The sequence below is a fragment of the Kryptolebias marmoratus genome, linkage group LG4 (genome assembly GCF_001649575.2).
Source record: "Kryptolebias marmoratus isolate JLee-2015 linkage group LG4, ASM164957v2, whole genome shotgun sequence".
NCBI lineage: Eukaryota > Metazoa > Chordata > Actinopteri > Cyprinodontiformes > Rivulidae > Kryptolebias > Kryptolebias marmoratus.
In genome coordinates, this window is record NC_051433.1 from 7,065,556 (window position 1) to 7,086,357 (window position 20,802).

At 40.1% G+C, this 20,802-nt stretch overlaps 1 protein-coding gene across 4 annotated transcripts; it reads left to right on the forward strand.

Moving 5' to 3' along the window:
* Window positions 1-1,420: 1,420 nt before the first annotated feature.
* On the forward strand, window positions 1,421-20,291 carry LOC108231632 (proto-oncogene tyrosine-protein kinase Src). Of its 4 annotated transcripts, none has more exons than XM_037975365.1 (13): window positions 1,421-1,772; window positions 9,451-9,732; window positions 11,495-11,591; window positions 13,438-13,455; window positions 14,780-14,878; window positions 15,109-15,212; window positions 18,349-18,498; window positions 18,577-18,732; window positions 18,941-19,120; window positions 19,290-19,366; window positions 19,451-19,604; window positions 19,709-19,840; window positions 20,083-20,291. In XM_037975365.1, exons 2-13 carry the CDS (start codon window positions 9,459-9,461, stop codon window positions 20,289-20,291), a joined length of 1,650 nt encoding a protein of 549 aa, XP_037831293.1. In that variant the 5' UTR covers window positions 1,421-1,772; window positions 9,451-9,458. The 4 variants fall into 4 exon arrangements, with proteins under 4 accessions (XP_037831293.1, XP_017264295.1, XP_017264292.1 ...); XM_017408803.3 differs by having other exon boundaries at window positions 1,422-1,772; window positions 11,492-11,591; XM_017408806.3 differs by lacking the exon at window positions 13,438-13,455.
* The last annotated feature ends 511 nt before the right edge of the window (window positions 20,292-20,802 follow it).

The window sequence follows — 20,802 nt, forward strand, 5'->3', positions numbered from 1 at the left end:
GAAGAGTCAGAATTCATTTTGTCTTATTTTCAAAGCCAGTTTTCATTCAGCTGAGGTTTAATTAACAAATATTTTTACTTATAAATACTTTCCTGTTTGTTTGTTTGTTCTAAAGACTACATTTTTGGTTTAGATTTTGAGTTTTGCATTTTCGTAAAGGTGTCAGAAATGTTGAGGATGTCAAAGAGACTTGATGACTGAAATGCTCTGTATTAACATTCAGAAAAGGGGAAAATTAAAAACAGGTTAATTCTGCTAAAGTTGACTTTTTTAGTAGGGGGAACAGATTATTTCAGGCAGCTAAAATATTTTGTTTCCCCCTCCTAACTTTGGCAAATAAAGAGCAAATGTTATCAAAATCACAGGATTTATTGTTGATGATGAAAGGATTAAACACAGTTAAAGACTTGCAGGTAAATTAATTTGTTTCCATTTTATGTAGGGGGAACAGATTATTTCAGGCAGCTGAAATATCCATTCTCTTCTCTCCTCCCCCCCCCCATAACTTTGGCAAATAAAAAGCAACTGTTTCCAAATTCAGAAACATTATGTGTGATAGCATACTAGACATTTCCTTCATCCAGTAATCTGTCATATTTTACATTAGACCTGGATTTGCCAAAAAAGTCTACACTCTGATCTTTTCAGGAAGTCTTTTTTTTGTGCCCTGCTATCAGCTAACTTCGCTCCTCTTGTATCAGAAATGAAAAATTACAAATGCACACTACGTGTTGGGAACCTGTGTTTGTTGACTGACTTTAATTTGTCAGGCTTAAGAGACAAAAGTTGAAAAAAGATCGATTCTCTTCGCGTTTAAAAAAACACAAAACAGCGTAAAAAGACCTCCACACAAGACCTCGTTTATTTATTTATTTTATTTTGATAGCTGCCGATTAAACTTAAAGTTACAACATTGACATGGTTATATGAGTAGTTTTTACCGAGAAATCGATCAGAAGCGCCGTGAAAATGCTCAGATCCGCCGGATCCACCTCTCTGGCTGCAATGCGCGCTCCCGACACAGGGGGAACAGAATTTCACGGGGAAACAGAATTTCGCACAAGACCAGGACGGTTTAATGTGAACGCACCGCTCACTGTACAAAAAAAAGTGTGTTGCTAAGCAACCGATTGACTTTAGCGGCGTTCAAGCTCACCGCATTCTCGGTGAAAGCGAAGATTCAACTGCTGAACTTGTGCGTCCTGTACTACAGTTTAAATATAAATATATATTATTATAATTGTTTTGGGAAATAAAAACTATTCTGAGTTGTGCAGAATCAACTATCGGCCGCTCAGCTCTGCGGTTTTATTTTATCAACAGAGTCGAGTTGCGCAGTTTGTCGCGAATTCTCCCGGCGGTATCGCTGCGTCCTAAAGATCGTAAATCCTTTTTTTTTTTTTNGGCTCGTTGTCTCGTCATTCCTCCGCTCCTGCCCGGTCTGCGCTGCGCTGCGGTCGGCTCCCCCAGCTGAGCAGTCAGGCGCTCGGCCGGCCCACCGCACCGGCAGCTGTGCCGCCTTCCTCCCGAAAAGCCAGTGCCCGTTATGACCTCCTCCTCCTCCTTCTCCTCCTCCTCCTCCTCTTCCTCCTCCTTCCGTGATTCTGCTGAAATTCGCTAAATGGGATTCGTGGCTGGCCCGAGGTTTCCACAGCAACTGCCCGTCGGCTTCCATTATTTTTCTAATGAGGACAGCCATCTGAGGACGCATCTGACTGGGCTCCTCGCTGCGCGTCTCAGATCCTCGGGTTGAATCACAAGACGCGTCAAAGGTGAGTTGATCGCAGCTGGTAGCACTGTTTGGGCATTTTTATCACACTGATATATGTATTTATTAGCCAGCAACCATCCTTTAACGCTGCTCGAGCTGTGATACCCCCCACACAGACGCTTTCATTGTTGTGGTGGGGGGGCTACAACATATGGCCGGTGCCATTCAGTCCGCGCCGGGGGCTCGGTCCTGCACGACTTACTACGCCCCGCAGAAAAGCAAAGAGCTTCGCCACGACGGCAGCCGCCCGGAGACGCTCCAGCAGAGCCACTTTGCGCAGGAAAACGAAGCCAACAACCCCGTCGAAATCCAAAATGGAGCTGTAAGCAGCACCTGTTTTGATTCATCAGATCAGGCCACAAACGGGCTGCTGTCACCGGAGCGCCTTGTTGTTGTTTTTGTTGTTGTTTTTTCTAATCCATTCACGAATCCAGCATTACGCACCCGATTTGGATCCGTCTGACGCAGACTGGTTGTGGATGTTTTTATTCGTTTATTTATTTATTTTGAATTTCTCCCCCAGCTAAGGTCCCTGTTTGACAGCTGCTCCTCCCGAGGGCAGCACCCACCCCACCCCGTGTTTCTTTGAAAGCAGCTCTGCTGACAACTGGTGTTTAATCCCGTGGAAGCAGAATTTTAATTATGTGGCTAATTTGTTTACAGTTACCTTTATTTATTTATTTATTTATTTATTTATTTATTTATTTGTGATTTTTTTGGCTGTTTAGTTCCAGCTAATTTTCCGGAAGAAAATGGTTTCTGGCTTCCTGTGAATACTTGAATCCTCTGAAAGCTCAATAAATTGGACTTTATTAGTTGCCAGTATGCCTGTGTGCTCTGACAAACCTTTAAGCATCAAAAAATGGTCACAATAATCATTTAAAAGGTGTTTTACAAACAGAAAGAGTGCAGAATGTGGATCAAAACACCATACTGTGCCAGGGGTCATTAAAAATTATGTTAATTGGCTCCAATAAGATTAGTTTTTCATTTTTATTAATCAATCAGCTGTTTTCTTATTTGATGATGTGGTCAGTAAATACTGAAAACAGTACATATTCCTGAAGTTTAAAGCTGCTTTTTAGTTTCCTTTTTATGTTTTGTCCAAATAGTCTGAAATCCAAACATTTTCTAAACAGAAAAAAAGAAGAAATGAAAAGTTAGATTTGCCCCCATTAAGAAAATTTATTGCAAAATATTGAATGAAACATAAAAAAAGGATATCCTGATCCATGAAGCGGTGCAGTCTGAAAAAGTTTACTGCAGGAGTTTCTCAGATCCATTGAAATGCGGGTCCGCACCATGTAAATAAATCACTCGGCAGAATCCACCAAAAACACGTGGAAGCTTGAGCTGTGTGATTCGACCGACGTACGGCTGGCAATAATCTGTGTAGGTAAACAAATATGGTGGAGTCGGGCGTTTAGGTGGAGTTATAGGAGCGGATGTGCTGCTAAACCTGAAGGAAAAAAGAAAGAACTCTGGGATGAAGCAGGGTGGCAAGAAACGTGGAGCTTGGCAATCAAACACAACCGACTTTTGCAAAACCTCTGCTAGTCCGATAGGTTTATCGTTTCAACCTAACCTATCTTTTTATGCTTTACTCAAAAGATCTGGGTGTAAATATGTGCCAATGAACCAGAATTGTCGGACGTCGCCATCCCAAACGGCTTTTCTCTGATCGTCACCATCGTTGATCTCCTTTCAGTCACTTCGGCTGTTTCCGTCAGTAAACAAACGCACGGTAGTCGGGATCCGACCACAAATTTTGAATTTAAGGACACATGAGCCATAGATTTAAGAAAAAATATTGAGCAGATTGTGTTCATATTGTACTTCCCCGTTCATCAGACTTAACTGTTTGATTTTAATTCCTAAATGTTCCAATAATTGTCAAACAAGCTTCTTTCCTCTCTTATCTACCAGGACGTAGGCAAGTTGGCTTTTTATTTTTAACAACAAGAACAAATATACATAAACACACCCTTTTATTAAGTAGGTAATGTCAATCTCAGCCCATGAATGTGGGGGATATTGATGATATTACAGTGAGAATATGTAAATGACCTGCAGCACCGCTGACATGAAACGGCCATCATGTTCTGTAAAATTAATCATGCTGAAGCAGCCGTTCCTCATGGCCTGGATCACTGGCTGCCAGAGCTTTCAGTCAGGGATGGGCGGAAGTATGTTTTATTTTTTTATCAGCTGAGTGCCCCAGTCTTTCCCTCTTCCTCCTTCACTTTATCCTCTTGTCTTTCCTGTGTGTGTGTGTGTGTGTGTGTGTGTGTGTGTGTGTCAGCAGAGAGATGAGAGGCCTGAAAACATCCAGGCTCGCAGTCTCCAAACCACATTGGGTCAATAATGTAAAGGCCTAGAAGGAAAGACAAAGTGTGATTCTGGCAGCCATTGAGCTAAAATGGGATTAGACTTGATGGGCATGTTAATGGATGTTGTTTTTGTCCCACTTGGGCTACAGATGCGTTGTTTTCTGCGTGTATGTGGATGGCATCATCTCATGTCATTGTGCATCTTAAAGCAGCACAGGACAGAGATTCTAATGTGCACATTTCCTCTCGTTTTGATCTTTGGGAGCCATCATTGACCCCTCCCCGCCTCCTCTTCCTAGCCTCCATTCCCAGAGGGCAGACTGTAATTTCCCCCATTGAACTGAAACATTAGCTGGAGCTCCTTCTGTCTCTGCAGCTCAGTGGCAACTGGTACCGTCTGCCGTGACTCACTGAGGTTTGTCGTGGCCAAATGTGCAGATACTGTTGGATCGGACAGAATGTTGTGTTTCTGTAACTTATGGAAGGTCAGAGGGAACCTTACTGAAAAACTGTCGTCAAATATAAGTTGCACCTAAAATCTGCAGTCTGTGAAGTTTGGAGACTTGTTGGTGGAAATGAAACAAAATGCTGAGATGATGCTCAGATTAGAGATTAATTTAAATTTGCAGTCATCTCCTGCATATTTTCTCTTTCTGCACATTTTACCACCATGTCACCAAATGAACTTGCAGTAGCTGGGTTTTTATTCAATCCATATATAAGTTTATAGCAAACTTATAAAACGTCACATCACATAAAAAAACATATTAGCCTAGTTTCCTAGCCTAGTCATTAGTTGGAAAGCCAACTAATGACTCAGAGGAGCAAATATGTTTCCTGAAACCACTGTTTTTATTCCACACTTTGGAGGGGAAAGTGCATTGTGGGTATTCACTTGATTGCAATTTGCACTTTATGTCTAGATGCCAATAAATTATATGCTTCAGACTTTTATACCTGCAGAACTTTGAAAAATAAACCATCACCTCTCTGGTATGATCCAGTTTAGACATATTGTTATCTTACGATAACATTAAACGATCGTTATTGTTTTGCTTCTCCAGTCTCTTGTTGTGAATAGGTTTGTTCCTGCAGCCCTAAACTCAGATAAACCTTCAGCAATCTTTTCTCTAATAAATCAGGAATCTTCCCAACTAATTTCAGTTCCTTCATTGCCTTTCACTTTGTTGTGTTTCCTGCTCATAGCTCCTTTTTCTTCTCATTTGAACCTCACAGTGACCACCATAGTACCGCGTTACTTTAGGACTATAAATATCTGCAGGAAGTGCATGATAATCACTTTAAAGGGACTCGAGCAGTTGCCCTGCTCTTTTACACTGGAATCATATTAGGACATTTAGACAAGAGGAAGAGGTATGGGGATTTTTTTTAAACTTTATTGTACATGCCATTATTTAAATATTTTTAAATCAGCTTTTATAAAATCTAAAAGTCAGTTCATGTACAAACGCCAGGAGTCACTGGTTTGATGTCTTTATCCACCTTCTCTACTTAATGTGTTGCAACTTGTCTGCTTCCTTAGCCTGCATTCCTTTCGAGGATCTGGGCTCTCTTCTTTGACTTTCTTCACCACATTATTACTCTTCTTCACGCTCAGTATTCAGTTCACGTGCAGAAGTGGGTCATAAAGTTCATAAGACCCTGTAAGCTTTGAGCCAGTGAGGAAGGCACGGGGCACTGATCAGTGTACAGTCAAGGGCTGTGGAACTCCACTATGGTTCTGCCATGAAAACAGAAGATCATATTTTAATTTAAAGAAGTAAATTAATCAAAGATATAACATTCAGGAGAAGGCACTTTAATTTGCATGCGTGCATTAAGTAGGAATATGTTCAGTGAGCTTTACATTTTAGTCAGAAGATGTAAGAGGAAAGGTTTGAGGCAAGCAAAGCAACAGGAGTTTGTGCTGTAAAGAGGTTTTATATTGTATCCACGTTTGTTACCGTGCGCGCACACCATGCTCCTTTTTCATCTCCCTCCTTGCTTCCTTCCTCCCATCCTGCCCTCCTGCTGCTCAGGTGCCTGTTCTTCTAGCAGCCCAATCAGAGCGACACAGTCTGGTTCTCCCATGGTCCTCTGCACTCCGGTTATATATGGAAAAACTCACAAACCTTTCCTCACTATTTGTTCTTTATTATTTTTGCCATCTTTTTTCATTTGTTTTAGGCTTTTTTGTGTAACGTTACATGGTCTTGTGTTTTGTTTTGTTGGGTTTTTTTTTTGTTGTTTTTTGCTGCTGTTTTACCCGTTTACTGGTTTTTATCTCCAAGTCATTTTCGTCACACTCCTCCATTTTTCTCACTGCAATGTTAGAACAAGTGACACATTTATTGTTATCAAGTAGGGCTGCACAATATAAAAAAACTTGCGATGGGCGATGTTATTGTTTAATATTGCGACAATGATATCGATTTTCATGAACCCACATTTCCCTCACTCCTCACTTTCTCTTCAGACATCACTATGCTCTAAGGCCAGTGTGTTGGATTGACCAAAAACATTTGCATTCAGACCATAAAGGCACTGTTCTTGAAATAAAATGGCCAGTGAGGAAAAATCATGATTTATTGCAATCTGTCAAGCACTGCAATTTTAATATTAATATTGTGCTCACTAATCTTGCATTGATGGTGAATATGAGTTATATCGTGCAGCTTTATTATCAAGCCTTTCCAGCACCTTATTAGGAAACGATGTGAGTCTCTCCTACAGAGACAGCTCTGTTGTTTAGACATGCAGACTGTGAGACCAACAACCGCACTCTGATGATTGTAGGAGAGAATCAGAGTAACGCTCTGTGCTCCGTGCACCGCCTTCTGAGGTCCTTTACTTCTGCTCATCAGGGTGAAAATAATACTAATAACACTGCCATGGCAGCATTTAACCTCAATGTTCTGATTTTAAAACCTCTCTCACATGCGCGTCATACTTTATTACTCAGAAAAGAAACGTATCCAAATTCATTGCAGCATTTTTTGATTGCTTCCAGCCAGATACTCTTTAAAGACTGATAGAGCATCAAAACATCACTGAAAATGCCATTTTCTTCTTAAATGATCATTTGAATGCTCATGGTGTTGTTTTGCCCCCCATTATAGATAAAAGGAGTCGCAGTCATGTGGCCAGGAGAAGTGATAATACCATTTAGACAAAGTGTACAGGATGAAATATTGGTGCAGACTGCAGTTTACAGTTAAATATTTGTCTACATGTTTTATCCATTACCTAAAACAAAGCAATCAGTAAAGTGGAACATATTTATAAGTTTTAATTTAATGAACAGTGTCCTTACTAACTTCTGTCACCTTCTGTACCTTTCATCTCTCTGTGGTTTTCTTTGATTTTTGTTGTTTTCTGGAAGAAAATCTTCAAAAATATATGCTTGCTTGTTTCCAGCTTTGACTCGTTCAGTACATCTGCATCCAGTCTCCAGTATGCTCTCTGTAATAATTAAACGGGAGTTTTTGGGTTGTTATTTTTTTTTTTTTAAACGGTGACTCATATTTTATGTTGGCTGCGCAGAGGCTTTTAAAAGCAAGTCATTTATTTCAAAGCTGAGATTTGTTTATAGTTTTGATTATTAAAAAGTTTCCTTACAGCCTAGTGGAAGGTCTTGTTGGCTGTTATGTACAAATGTAAACAGTGTCTTAAGTCTGTCTAGCGATCCGTTAGATGTGAGTTATCATGCATTTCTTTGCAGAGAATGTACCTGTTTCCTATATTCTTTAATATTATTTTCTTGTATTCAGGACATTTTCAGGATCCAGCCTTTTGGCAGAGAGACACCAGCCATAGGTGTAAGAACTAAGTAACCTAGTATTAAGTCCAAATCAGTCTTTTTCTACTTTCTCAGCTCTCCACATGGGGTCTTTATATTTCCCTGTGTGCATATTTCCCTGACATGTCCTAAAGAGGATTCTGTGCTTGGATTGACCTCCTAGGTGTGCCGTAAGTGCCTCTATTACAGTTAAAATTCATCCAAGATTTTAATGCCTAGAAGAACTTTAATCATGGTTCACTTTAGGTCATTCACATGGACACATTAACCTAAAATGTACCAATTACTTTCTGGGAAACGTTGAATCAAAGCTTACACGACTGTATGTGCGCTCAGAAATTGCCAATTCCCGTGCACATTCACGCACTCTCAGATGCTTATTCGCCCACTTGTCCTCACAGTGGGATCCTGCCATGTCTTCGAGAATTCCCATACCTGTGTAATTATGTTATGCTCACACATCACACTTTAAACACCCACTAAGCCTCAGCTGTCCGGGCAGCACATAACAACCACCTACACGTTCTTTTTTAAGCCACAGCCGGTTCCTTCCTCCATGTCTGTTAATAACCCTGCTCTGTCCTGTCTGTCAGACACTGTGTGTTGGAAACACTCACAGGGCTGCATGCATGTGTTGGAAAAAGGATGTGAAACACAACTGCGTTCGGGTGTTAGTGTGCAGTTGAGCCTTGATTCCCAGAGGCCAGGGAACAACTGCTAATACACATGATCACACACACGCACACACACCGATGCACGCACACACACACACCTACACACCCGCACACAGTCTGTCTGGAACTGAGAGTGCTCCTATTCACAAAGGAACAAGGTTATTCCATGTGTATGTGACTGTCTTGTTTCAGCTGGCCTGAAATAGCTGGTCTCACTGTGAGTCACTCCAGAGGGCCTGAAGGGGAGGAACAGACTTGGTGTGTGAACAAGGCACTCCAACTTTCTGTGGGTGCACTTGACTGCATGAGCTTGTTTGTCTTTGTACTCTTGATGACAGCACCCTCTTGACTGGTTGCATTTATCAGGACGTAACAGATGTATTTGACACGTTCACGCCCTTGCCAGCTTTAATTCTCTGCCTCGGTACAAAAACCCGTTGCTCTTTTTGTTTACAGCTTTGTTTACCTGGTTGATGCGTATTGATTCAGACCAGATTTAATCAGAATGGAATAACCTTGAATTCTGTGTATGTGTCCTGCTGTAAATGTCCTCATGCTAACCGGTTCTAAATGAATCAAATACAGCTCCAGGGACACTCTATGCTGATTAGAGGAGATAGAAAAAAAAATTATAATCAATGTGTATACAAATCTGTCTGGATTTTTTGTTAGAAAAGGATGAAGTCGGTTTATGTTCTTGTATAAATGCCTTTTGAATTTGTGTTTATTTAAATTAGTAGCTGTACAAAACATTCAAGATATTTGAATTTTACTGTTTATAATATTTGGTGCAGGATAGATATAAACTGTAACATCTTTGTAGCAACTTTGGACCTTAAGTGTCACAGTCCTGCTCATCTTTGGCTCTTGTCCCAGGTCTGCACATGGGGGCGGGCAAGAGCAAGCCCAAGGAGCCAGGCCAGCGCTCCATGAGCCTGGATGGTACCATTGGCACAGGCTCAGATAGCGGACACTTCCACCACCTGGGCCCCGCTCAGCAGACCCAAACCCCCAACCGAAGCCCTGCTGTTGGAACAGGCAGGCGGGGGCATCCAGGGCAGCACCATCTCGCCCCAACAAATACACCAGAACTGGCTCTCTTCGGAGGGGTGGACCACACAGGAACTGTCACGTCACCCCAGAGAGGACCACTGTCGGGTAAGAAACAAGACGAAGCCCAGAGAACTGTAAAGCTCAACTAGGTGCAATAAAAAGGAATTACACTATGCTATTTTTAATTTCTTGTGCTTTTCATACCAGGACATCATATTTAGATATCTTAAAAGTTCAGCTGAAGTCAGACTGTGCAGTAATCAAACAAATTAAAAAAAGAGAGTTGCATCCCATTATCTGCATGCCTCAGTTAGTTTGATAAATGCTGAAGTTTTTGACAATAAAATTAGAAAAAGACTAAACAAGGATAACTTATTCAGAAGGCTTTTCAAAGTAAAGTGTCTTATCTGTAACGAAAGAACATGACGCTATGGCATAGGTTTGTAAAGTTTTGTCTGTACAAACCACAGAATTATGCTTTGGATGGTGAAGCTCACAGTGGGGATGTTTGGTCATGATGCACAGCTTCATGTTTGGACGAAGTAAAGTACAACGTGTCAGAACAAACACCCCGTATCAAACTGGGAAGCGCACTGAAGGACGGGTGATAAATTGGACTTGCTCTGCAACCAAAGTATCTGAGCACACAGAAAGCATTTTGTCACCAAAGTATACTGAAGTATTCTCAAGGGAAATGTGAGGCAGTTTGTCTAACAGCTGAATCTCAGCTCAGACTGGGACGTGCAACAGGACCGCTCCGAAACTATCAAATTTACAACAGAAGGGCTGAAAAAAAGAAAAGAACAAAGGCGTCTGAACAGCTGAGACAAAGTCAGGATCTCAGCCTGATTGAAATACTGTGGTGGAGCAAGAAGAGAGCTGTGCATAAACAAATATTTGTTAACCTCCACGAAGTGAAGTAACACTGCAACGACCTGTGTACTAATACTCCTTGAATTACGTGAGACACTGAAAAACTGTTAAGCTCATACGAAGAGAATCGATTGGTTATTGCAGATGAAGGTCACTGACCACTGACCTGTGGTTGTTTACCCAGATTTTAAGATCATGCAACGACAAGTTTATTTCTTTTTGTCTTGATAGGAAAGCTCATAGAACTGAGAGAGGGTATGCTTAGTTTTTAACTGTGTCAGTTTATAAGTAACATCCAGATAAAAACTACCACCTGCTATAATTAGTGAGCAGGCAGTTTCTTTCCTACCAAATGCAATGTATGGAACTACTAGTGTTAAAAAAAAAGCTGATAAACTGAATTTTTAAGCTCTGCTGACCGATTTTGACTCAATAGTCTGCTTATAGGCTTGTTTTCTGTTTAAGGTCACAAATGTTACGAGAAAAAAATAAATAGCAATTCACAGTTAGGCAGGATTACGCAGGAGAAAAAGGAAAAAGCTGTTTCTTCATCAAATACTCAGGCTTAACACGTTCTTTTTTGACACTGTCGCCCAGTGTGCAGCAGTGTCCACGTTGTATTGGATGTTTAAGCTGTCTAGACAAGCCAGATGGTTGGGTTAATGTTGCTCCGTGCAGGGAGCAGAACATTTCTCCTAACTGCTACCTCCTGTCATGCATTTAATGAGCCAATCAGTTATTGGCTTGGGAGTTCCCTGGTTTGGATAACAACTTTGTTAAAACGAAGAAATCTACAAAGAAAAAAGGAAAAACCACTGAAGTGACGACTGGTCAAAGGTCGTTTGAATGTCAGTGTATTTCATTAGGTTCTGAACAATGCATTCAAGTCTATGCTATGGAAGTTAGAAGGAAGCACCTTTAATTTGTTTGCAGCGTCTGTAATTACGGTTATGACTAAATGGATGTCTATCTCTGTGTGTTTTTCTTGCAGTAGGTGTCACTACATTTGTGGCGCTGTATGACTATGAGTCACGGACAGCATCTGATCTGACTTTTAGGAAAGGTGACCGGCTGCAGATTGTGAACAACACGTAAGAATTATTCATCATCGATCTATTTCCTTTCTATCTTTTTTTTTTTAACTGATGCAACAAATTTGCAAATGACCAAATAATCAGATGTCCTCATGGCTAAAGGTTATATGCCCATTTCCAATTCAGCTCAAGTCAGTTTATGTATATAGCACCAATTCACAACAATCGTCATCTCAGGTTTATATACAAAAGAAAACAGTGATTTCATTTCTTATTATAATGTAATAAATTCACCTACAGTACATTATGAAATGCCAATCTATCCAACAAAGCCAGCAGATTGTGTTGAATCTTCACTTTGTCACAATCCCCCCATCCTGTCCAAGCACAAGTTAACATGATTTTCTAGACTTAAATAAAAGTCTGGGATATGTTTCAGTCAGAATACAACAAGATTAAAATACCAAAGCCGTATCATTTAGCTTGTCTTTATACTATTCTTGTCTTTATCTAATTTCAGGGGGCGTAGTGAGACAGTTGACGCATCTCCCTTTCTTTCGCAGATTTCAAAGATTTTATTTTTGTCTGTATACACACAAATTCTACTAACCTAATATTAAAAACTGACAGTAATAAGTCCAGCGGTCTAGTCTAGATAGAAAAGACTTGACACAATACTGACAGAGCTTTATTAGCTAATTTCTCTTTCAAGTTAGGTGACATTTTAGCTTCTCTGATCATTTTCAGTTAATAAAAATATAAAAGCAACATCAAAAAAATGTTTAAACTTGCCTTTTTGAAGTACAATGAATATTTTTTTATTCAAAACTGGAAGATTAAAAAAAATGAGAAGGCTGAATTTCTTTAACTCTGAGCTTCATAGGTGACATACCGCACTTTAACTCTGTGAATTTCAACTTCTCACTTGATTAAAAACAAATTTAAACTTACAAAGGTACAGAGAAAGTGACAGATGTGTTCATTCAGAGCTTTTATGAAGTGATTTCAGACACCCAAATATACACTATCAAGCACAGAGCGTGTGCATTTTTTAAGCCCACGTAATTAACATTTATTTTTGAATGAACACAAACAAACAGTGAGAGTTTGGCACTCGTAACTGTTTAGCAGTCCCTCCCATCTGTTTACTAAACCAGAGGAGAACAGCACTTTGCTAATGCATTCTGCTTCCTTTTGGGCAGCTGCCATCAGAAGCTTTAATACATTTCAAAAGAACAAATCGCACTGACGTGTAGGCTTGCTTTATTGTTTTTTCTAAACACAGATAACACTCAAGAAAATGTGTTTTTCTGCACGTATTGAAGACTGTCTGAGTTGATGTGACATTTATATCGAATGAGAAGAGCTCACGTTAAAGTTTAGAGAGGAAAAAAAGTCACATGCAGGTGTTAAAATTGAGATCTATGATGTTTACTTTATTTTTTTCCTTGTGTACTCTTTCCATAACTTCCTGCCATAAGTCTGCTCTGCTGTTTTATTGTCTGGCACTGCATAGCGGGGCTGTAAAAATGAAAAAGAAACGCTTCACTATGTGTGCAGTCAGGGTGTAACAGCATCCCAAACTACTGCTCTGTGCATTAACCATCTCTATACATTTTAAATAATGGCTCTAAAGCCATTAAGACTATTTTCCAGAACATTTGTTGACATTTTAGTTATTTATTTGAAGGAAATACCTGCTCTTCTGCTCTGCACAGGTATTTTTGTCCTTGGATGACATTAAACAGCCCCAGTGTTCAGTCCCACAGCATATCCAGCTCGTCTGCTCTGTCTGTGCTGTGCTGCTCGCCTTGTTGTGTCTCCTTGCCGTGTTTTGATGTGTCTGCTGTGTCTGTTATCTCTCCCTTTCTCTTCCTTTCTCATGCTTCATGGTTTCTCCTAGGAAAAAGTACAGCTTCAGGTCAGTAATATTTAATGCCATATAAAACCCCATGCAACCCTTTGTTCTGTCCCTTTGCTGATGCATGGATTTATCTGACCAAGCTCAAAGGGAAACTGCAAAAACAGTTTAGATCAAATTCATTTAGAATAATTTGGTGCTTTTCACTTAGTAAATGATGTATGCCTTGTTTAAAAATAGAAAGTGAGGCAGTGCAGGCAGAATAAAAGGTGACTTCTATCTGTTCTTTCTGCTATGTTGGGGTTTTTTTCTCAATAAGTTGATTTGTTCTCTTTTCCTTGTTTGAGGCCATTATGGATTGGAGTTGCACTTGCTGTTTTACTTCAGAAATGAATCTGATTAATATTCTGGTTATTTTCTTTTTATTGAGGCCTAAATCTATGGAAGAACCAAAAGCAGCATAAACAGTTTGTACGCTACCAAAGAAAAAAAAAAAGACAAAATATTACTTTTAACACATGCATGATGTTTTGCTGTTCCTTAAAATAATGATAAATAACATCTATATCTGTAAATGGTTCTGCTTCTTTTGCAAAAAACTATTTTAGAGTCCACTTGGGGAGAGTAAATCCTGATTAATTTTACGTAAAAGGAACACCTGGAATGCAGATTAAAGACTTATATTACAGTTGATTGTTTCCGAATGATTTACATGCTGTGACTATCACTCACATGTCACTACATTACACAGTTTTCAGTAGAAGACAGTGATAAAATTACTCAAGTTATTGCCTAATCAGGACTGGTGCTAAAAAAAAAAAATGTCAAAATGGTTTGAACATGTTGCATGCTTTGGTATGACAGTTCTACCCATGATCTCTAACTCTAAACTGCATGAATGGATAAAAAAAGAAAAGGAAGTCACACACACACACACCCATGCACACAATGAGAAATATGTCAACATTTTATACACTCACTAAGAAAAATGTGTTTTTGTTTTAAAGAGTTAAGGTTTGAAGTGTTCATACAATCCCAGTTAAAGTTACTTTTCTGCTGTAGCAGAGAGGTGGAAGGAAACAGATTCCTAAATGTTTGTAAAATACTTTATATTAATCACAGATCGGGTGTTATTAACTGGTGTTTACGCAGGCAAACAGCAGGCTTCTATAAAATAAAAAAATTTGTAGTGGGTTAATAAGGGACAAAAAATTACTGTAGTAGGAGTCATTTTTAAAGGAATATTTTATTTTAATGCTTCTCTAAAGTGTTTATTTAAAATCAAATACGATATTTTTACTTAGCTGACTGGTTTATTCTTTTCTGGTTTAGTTATCCCTTATGTTAACTTTCTGGCTCTGTGTTTTGTCTCCTTCCTTCACAGAGAGGGGGACTGGTGGCTCGCTCGCTCGCTAACAACGGGAGAAAGTGGTTACATCCCCAGCAACTACGTGGCTCCGTCCGACTCCATCCAAGCAGAAGAGTATATTATCCTTTTTCCATATTCCTGTGAATCTCAGGGGTTTTTCTGTGCCGAGCCTGAGTGTAGCTCTTCTGTTCTGTATGCGTTCTGACACGTGCTCATTGTTAAAAAGCAGGGATTACTGACTGACTGCTTCTTTTATACATACACATTTTTAGCTTCTGCTTTTTTTTTTAGCAGCTCAGCTGGAGTTTGTCTCTGATCTTCCTCTCTGTCGCCCACTTCTGCAGGTGGTATTTCGGGAAGATCACTCGTCGTGACTCGGAAAGGCTCCTTCTGAATCTGCAGAACAGGCGAGGAACCTTCCTGGTGAGGGAGAGTGAGACCACAAAAGGTGAGAAAACAGGCGTACTTTATGTATTCTTTCAAAAGGCTGCAGTCCTTATTAGGAGCTGTCATCAGGGCCTTTTTCTTCTGTTCCTGTTCATGCTGGTATATAAAATTAGCAGCTTTTTAAATATTCTATCCATTTCAGGTCGACCAAGTACTGCCAAAAGTGCAATAATTGAATTCATTATATTTTGAGATCTCACAAGATAAAAGCTGACTATCAAATATAAACCTGCAGCAATTAAATTACTCTTTTACCAGCTGTTATAATTATTGAATTATTTCTTTTTCCAACTAAGCATTACTTGTTCTTGATTCAACCTTCTTAATGTAATAAGCTGCCCATTGTTCAGGTTATAGATGGTAGCACAGTATATGGATTATAATAAGGTTTTATAAGGTTTTGTGTCATCAGTTTCATTAAATTAAAGACCTGTAAGGAGTTTTAGGCTTTGAGAATTTAATGTAATTATTTCATTGACTTAAAGCCCTTTTCACACATGTCCAGCAGTTCTGAACTGTTTAAGATTTTATTGAGCTTGTGTGTAAATCTTCCAGTTCCTGCTTTATACTCGACACAGAAACACTCATCAGGCATTTCATGCATTTTTTTTTTTGCATCTGGTCCTGAATCCTTGTTGCTCCTGACACACGCTTCCCTGCAGCTCCTTCCTGGTAGTTCACGCTGTGAGAGCGCATCTGCAGCAGAAAGTCCCCCGCTGTTAAGTGCATGTGTAAACAGCAAGTGTAGGGGGGGAAAAAAAAGTACCGCCCAAATAGTTCTCACATTCTCCTGAACATCTAAAGTGTGTATGTTTAAACAGCACAGTTAACCCTCTCGGGCTCAAATTAAGTTTTAGTAACAGGAAAAATCAGTATGTTGTTGCAACGCCTGCCTTGAGAGGGTTAAACAAAAAATGATATATATGTGTGTGTTTGCTGATAAATTGATAATAAGGACACTTTAAATTTTTTAGCTGTAATCTAGTTTTAAGGTATAATCCCCACTTATAGGTACTTGGCAGCAGACATTTATCATGTTTTCCAGGAAGTGCATGTTGTTGTAAATTGTACCAATTGCCTTAAAGTATTCTAGGTAAAACAGTTAATTAAAACTGAGATTCCTTTCTTTTGTTTTTATGCATTAAAAGTGTAAAAAAGGCAGGGAATGTCTCTGTGTCCCTGGAGTCCTCACACTGCTGTAGATGTGATTTATGTTTTAATGGGTGAATCTTAAGGGACGTCATTTAAACGAGGAAGAAGCTTGTAATTAGGTTGTTTGTTAGTTTTTACACTACAAATGTGCTTTCTGAGCTTGTTGCAGAGTTCACCCTCTCCTGGAAGTGTGCAGTCACATTGAGTCTTTGTGATGTAGGTGGACTCTTTAAGGGGCTGTTTTCGAGGAGTGGGATGGACTTGTGAATGGATCGGGGTGAATCACTCACCCAGAACTAGGTCAGCCTTGGAGGATGCTGGTTCTCCCCTCTGGCTAGAAGTCTCAGAAACACACACACACACACACACGCACACACAAGAAGAGTTGCAGAAAAGCATGAAGGGATGGAAGAATTGTGAAGGGGCAAATCAAAGAAAAGAAAGAGAGGGGTCGGATCAGAGAGAAGGAGGAGCTCTGGCAGGAGAAATCTTGCCTCCGGGTGCGTTCTGTATTAGCTGTCAAATGTTGGGTTAACAGTGTGTCATAGATGAGCAGGAGCATGCTGCTTACATGTTGAGGCAGTTCTGGAAATCAGATCTCTGACCTACCTCAACCGTTCAAGCTTTTGTTCAGGGTTTTTGGACTGATTCCCCTCCTACGTGATCAGAAAGATAATGAGCTGGCCTAAATGTTGCAGTTGTATTCACGATGACCCCAGGAAAGACTTTATTTGAAGCACTTTTGGGCCTGAACTAAGCTGGTGTAGCTTTCCTGCTCCAGATTTTTTTTTCTAACACTGAAGGTAGAATGAGCATCAGTCTACAAACCTTCAGATCAATAACTATAGATTTTTCTTTCACTCTTTAAAGGCCTCCCTGTAGAGCTTAGATTTGGTAATACAGTTCAGTCATTTAAATCGCTTCCTAAAACCCTTATTTAGGACTTTGATTCTTGTCTTATTTGTAAGATTTTAAAGTCTTTCAGGTCTTATGAGAGCAGAATTCCTGTAAATTTAATGTAAATTAACAGAAATTGATGGATATAGCTGGAGGTCCAGGTCATAGGTGAAGAGAGTGCCTGGATGATGGTCCTCATCTCAGTGTAGATTGGTTTGTGTAAAATAATGTCACTGGGGAGTAAATGTGAGTTTGAGCTGCAGAGATTGACCACCTGGATAAATGTAGACTTAAAAGATCCCTAGTGAAGTTCATTTTGTTTTTTTCAGCTTATGACCATCTTTTATTTCTTGTTAACCTAATATTTATTGCATTATTCACACCTGATTACTTTTATACAGCTGTACTTTATGTAATTATTGTAGATAAACATGAGGACTGGAAGGTTAAAGTGAGCATATTACATAAATGTGGCATTTTCTTTTTCCTTTCTTTTAAGTAACCAGCCTTAGTAACACCAAACCAAATTAGGCGGGCAGTGTAATGGTCTTTTTGTGGACAGGCGTCACATCTTAGAGTAACTGTGGTCGGGTTCTTGTGTTGTTGCAGCTGTTTTTCCAAATGCATACAAATTCCTTCTCACCATATTGTTTTTCTTTGACCTGATGACTTTTTTTTCCATAGAGGTTAAAAAAATGTGGTCATGAATACAAATCAGGTCATTTTTTAAAAAATTAAGCAAAATCTTTCCACTCCATTCGATGCACTTATAATGTGTTATCAATTGTGATTTGTGTGGACTTGTCTTAGATCTTAGATCACATGAAATGAATAAAACTCCACATTTATCCCTCAGTCATTAAAGTATTGTGTGTTATGATTTTATATTCATTTTTCCTGTTTTCCAAAAAGCTGCTTTTTGGAACAAGTTGACAGAACTAAAATCAAACTGGACAGCAGACAAGAGGCTGGATAGTTGAAGATCCAAGGCGCAGCTGCGAGTAAAGTCCACAGAACAGCTGCCACAGTGGCTCAGAGACACTAAAGTATCTAAAATATCTTCATCTGTTGTTTTGTCTCCCCCACAGGGGCATACTGCCTGTCAGTGCTGGATTATGATAACACCAAAGGCCTCAATGTTAAACATTACAAGATCAGGAAGCTGGATAGTGGCGGTTTCTACATCACCTCTCGCACCCAGTTCACCAGCCTACAACAACTAGTCTTCCACTACCGCAGTGAGTAGTCAGGTGGTGCTGATGGTTTTACCCTTTAAAAATGCTGCCGTCCTTAAAAATGCTCTCTGTCTTTTTCAGAGCACTCCGATGGGCTGTGCCATGCACTAACAGATGTGTGTCCAGTGGCCAAACCTCAGACACAGGGGCTGGCCAGAGACGCCTGGGAGATTCCTCGAGAATCCCTTCGCTTGGATGTTAAACTGGGACAGGGCTGCTTTGGAGAAGTCTGGATGGGTAAGAGTTTCTCACCCTTCACATTTTGGTTTCTGAGTCTTTTTTTTTTTTAAATAAAGTGCGTTTTAGCCTAAAATCTTGTACAGACTTAACCACTTTATTTAAAATTTGTATTTTTTGGTGATAGGTTGTACTCAAATGAGCAGATAGGCTCATTGTGCACATTCAATAAACTACTCCAATCTTGTTTCTGTCTGGTTTATGACAGGCACATGGAACAGTACAACACGGGTAGCCATCAAAACCTTAAAGCCTGGCACCATGTCTCCAGAGGCCTTTCTTCAGGAAGCACAAGTCATGAAAAAACTGAGGCACGAGAAGCTGGTCCAGTTGTACGCTGTTGTGTCTGAGGAGCCCATCTACATTGTGACTGAGTATATGAGCCAAGGTAAAAAACATTGTGCTAGAAGTGGATTCATAACTGGATTTACTTAGTCTTAGAAGAATCTTAGAATTGAACATTTGAAATAATATGAAATGAGGATGAGATCAGTCAGTGATATGATATGCGTGAGTTCAGGTTTTATAAATACAGTCTTGTTACCCTCCATTCACAGGTAGTTTACTGGACTTCCTTAAAGGAGAGGCAGGAAAGATGCTTCGTCTGCCACAGCTGGTAGACATGGCTGCTCAGGTAAACTTCTGTAATGTGTTCTTGCTTGTGTCCTCGACTGTGTTTATAATTAACCTTCAAAGTCCATGTCCTGTCTCTGGTCAGATTGCAGCAGGGATGGCCTACGTGGAGAGGATGAACTACGTCCACAGAGACCTGCGTGCTGCCAACATCCTGGTAGGAGACAACCTAGTGTGTAAGGTGGCGGACTTCGGTCTGGCAAGACTGATTGAAGACAACGAGTACACCGCAAGACAGGGTAAGTCGTCACTCAGCAGATGTGATATTGGCACCATAGCTCTTAAATTAGCCAATAAAAGGATGTGTTATACACAGATTTTTTTTTTTATTTTCCTTTTGTAGGAGCCAAGTTCCCAATCAAATGGACGGCACCGGAAGCAGCGCTGTACGGTCGTTTCACTATCAAATCAGATGTCTGGTCCTTTGGTGTGCTACTTACTGAGCTTGCAACTAAAGGAAGAGTCCCCTATCCGGGTAAAGCTCCACTTAACAACAACAAAAATGTCTTTTTCAAACACAAAGCAATTATTTTAGATTATAAAACAGCAACTGAACTGACTGTGATTCAGCAGAATGGTTTATTTACATATAAGTGTGTTAAACATCTCTCTTAGATGTCAGTAATGCAAATTAGCAAATTGAATCCATATCAGATTTACTGTAGAAGGAAGGGTACGTGCGTTTTGTCAAATCTGACTTCCTGTTTCTCTCGGCAGGTATGGTTAACCGCGAGGTGCTCGACCAGGTGGAGCGCGGCTACAGGATGCCCTGCCCGGCAGAGTGCCCCTCTTCCTTGCATGAGCTCATGCTTTCCTGCTGGAGGAAGGATCCAGAAGAGAGGCCTACATTTGAGTATCTGCAGGGCTTCCTAGAGGACTACTTCACCTCCACAGAACCTCAGTATCAGCCTGGGGAGAACCTATAGGACTGCACGCTGAACCAAACCTGAATTGAAAACGGGGCCTCTACACTGAATGATCTGCACTAACCGACCTCAGACGGAGAATCTGAGCCTGTGAAACTTTTCTGTGAGGAACTTCTTTAGTGGAAGCAAAACCGAGAAAGAAACCTGCAGACATCCTCCTGTGTGCTATAAGAGAACTGCTACAGAAGAACATGGAGAACATTTGTTCTGCAAGTACTCAAAGTTTACCTAAGATCTCCTGCACAAAAGAGGTTATTAACTGTAAAAGGAGAACTGTCGCTGGACAAGCTTTGGCTCAGACTGGACTGAGTGACAAAACTTGCAGGTAGATGTTTTTTTTTTAGGTGAAACTGATGTGGAGAAGATTCAAATCAGGATGTACAGAGTGAGGGCTTAAAAAAAACTCTCCTGTAGCGGAGAAAAGGGTTAGGAAAGATATTTTAGTTGCTCATGAGCTGTGTTTAGTGAAATCTTTTTTCTTCCGCTGTTGCGTCTCTCTACCCTCGTCTGG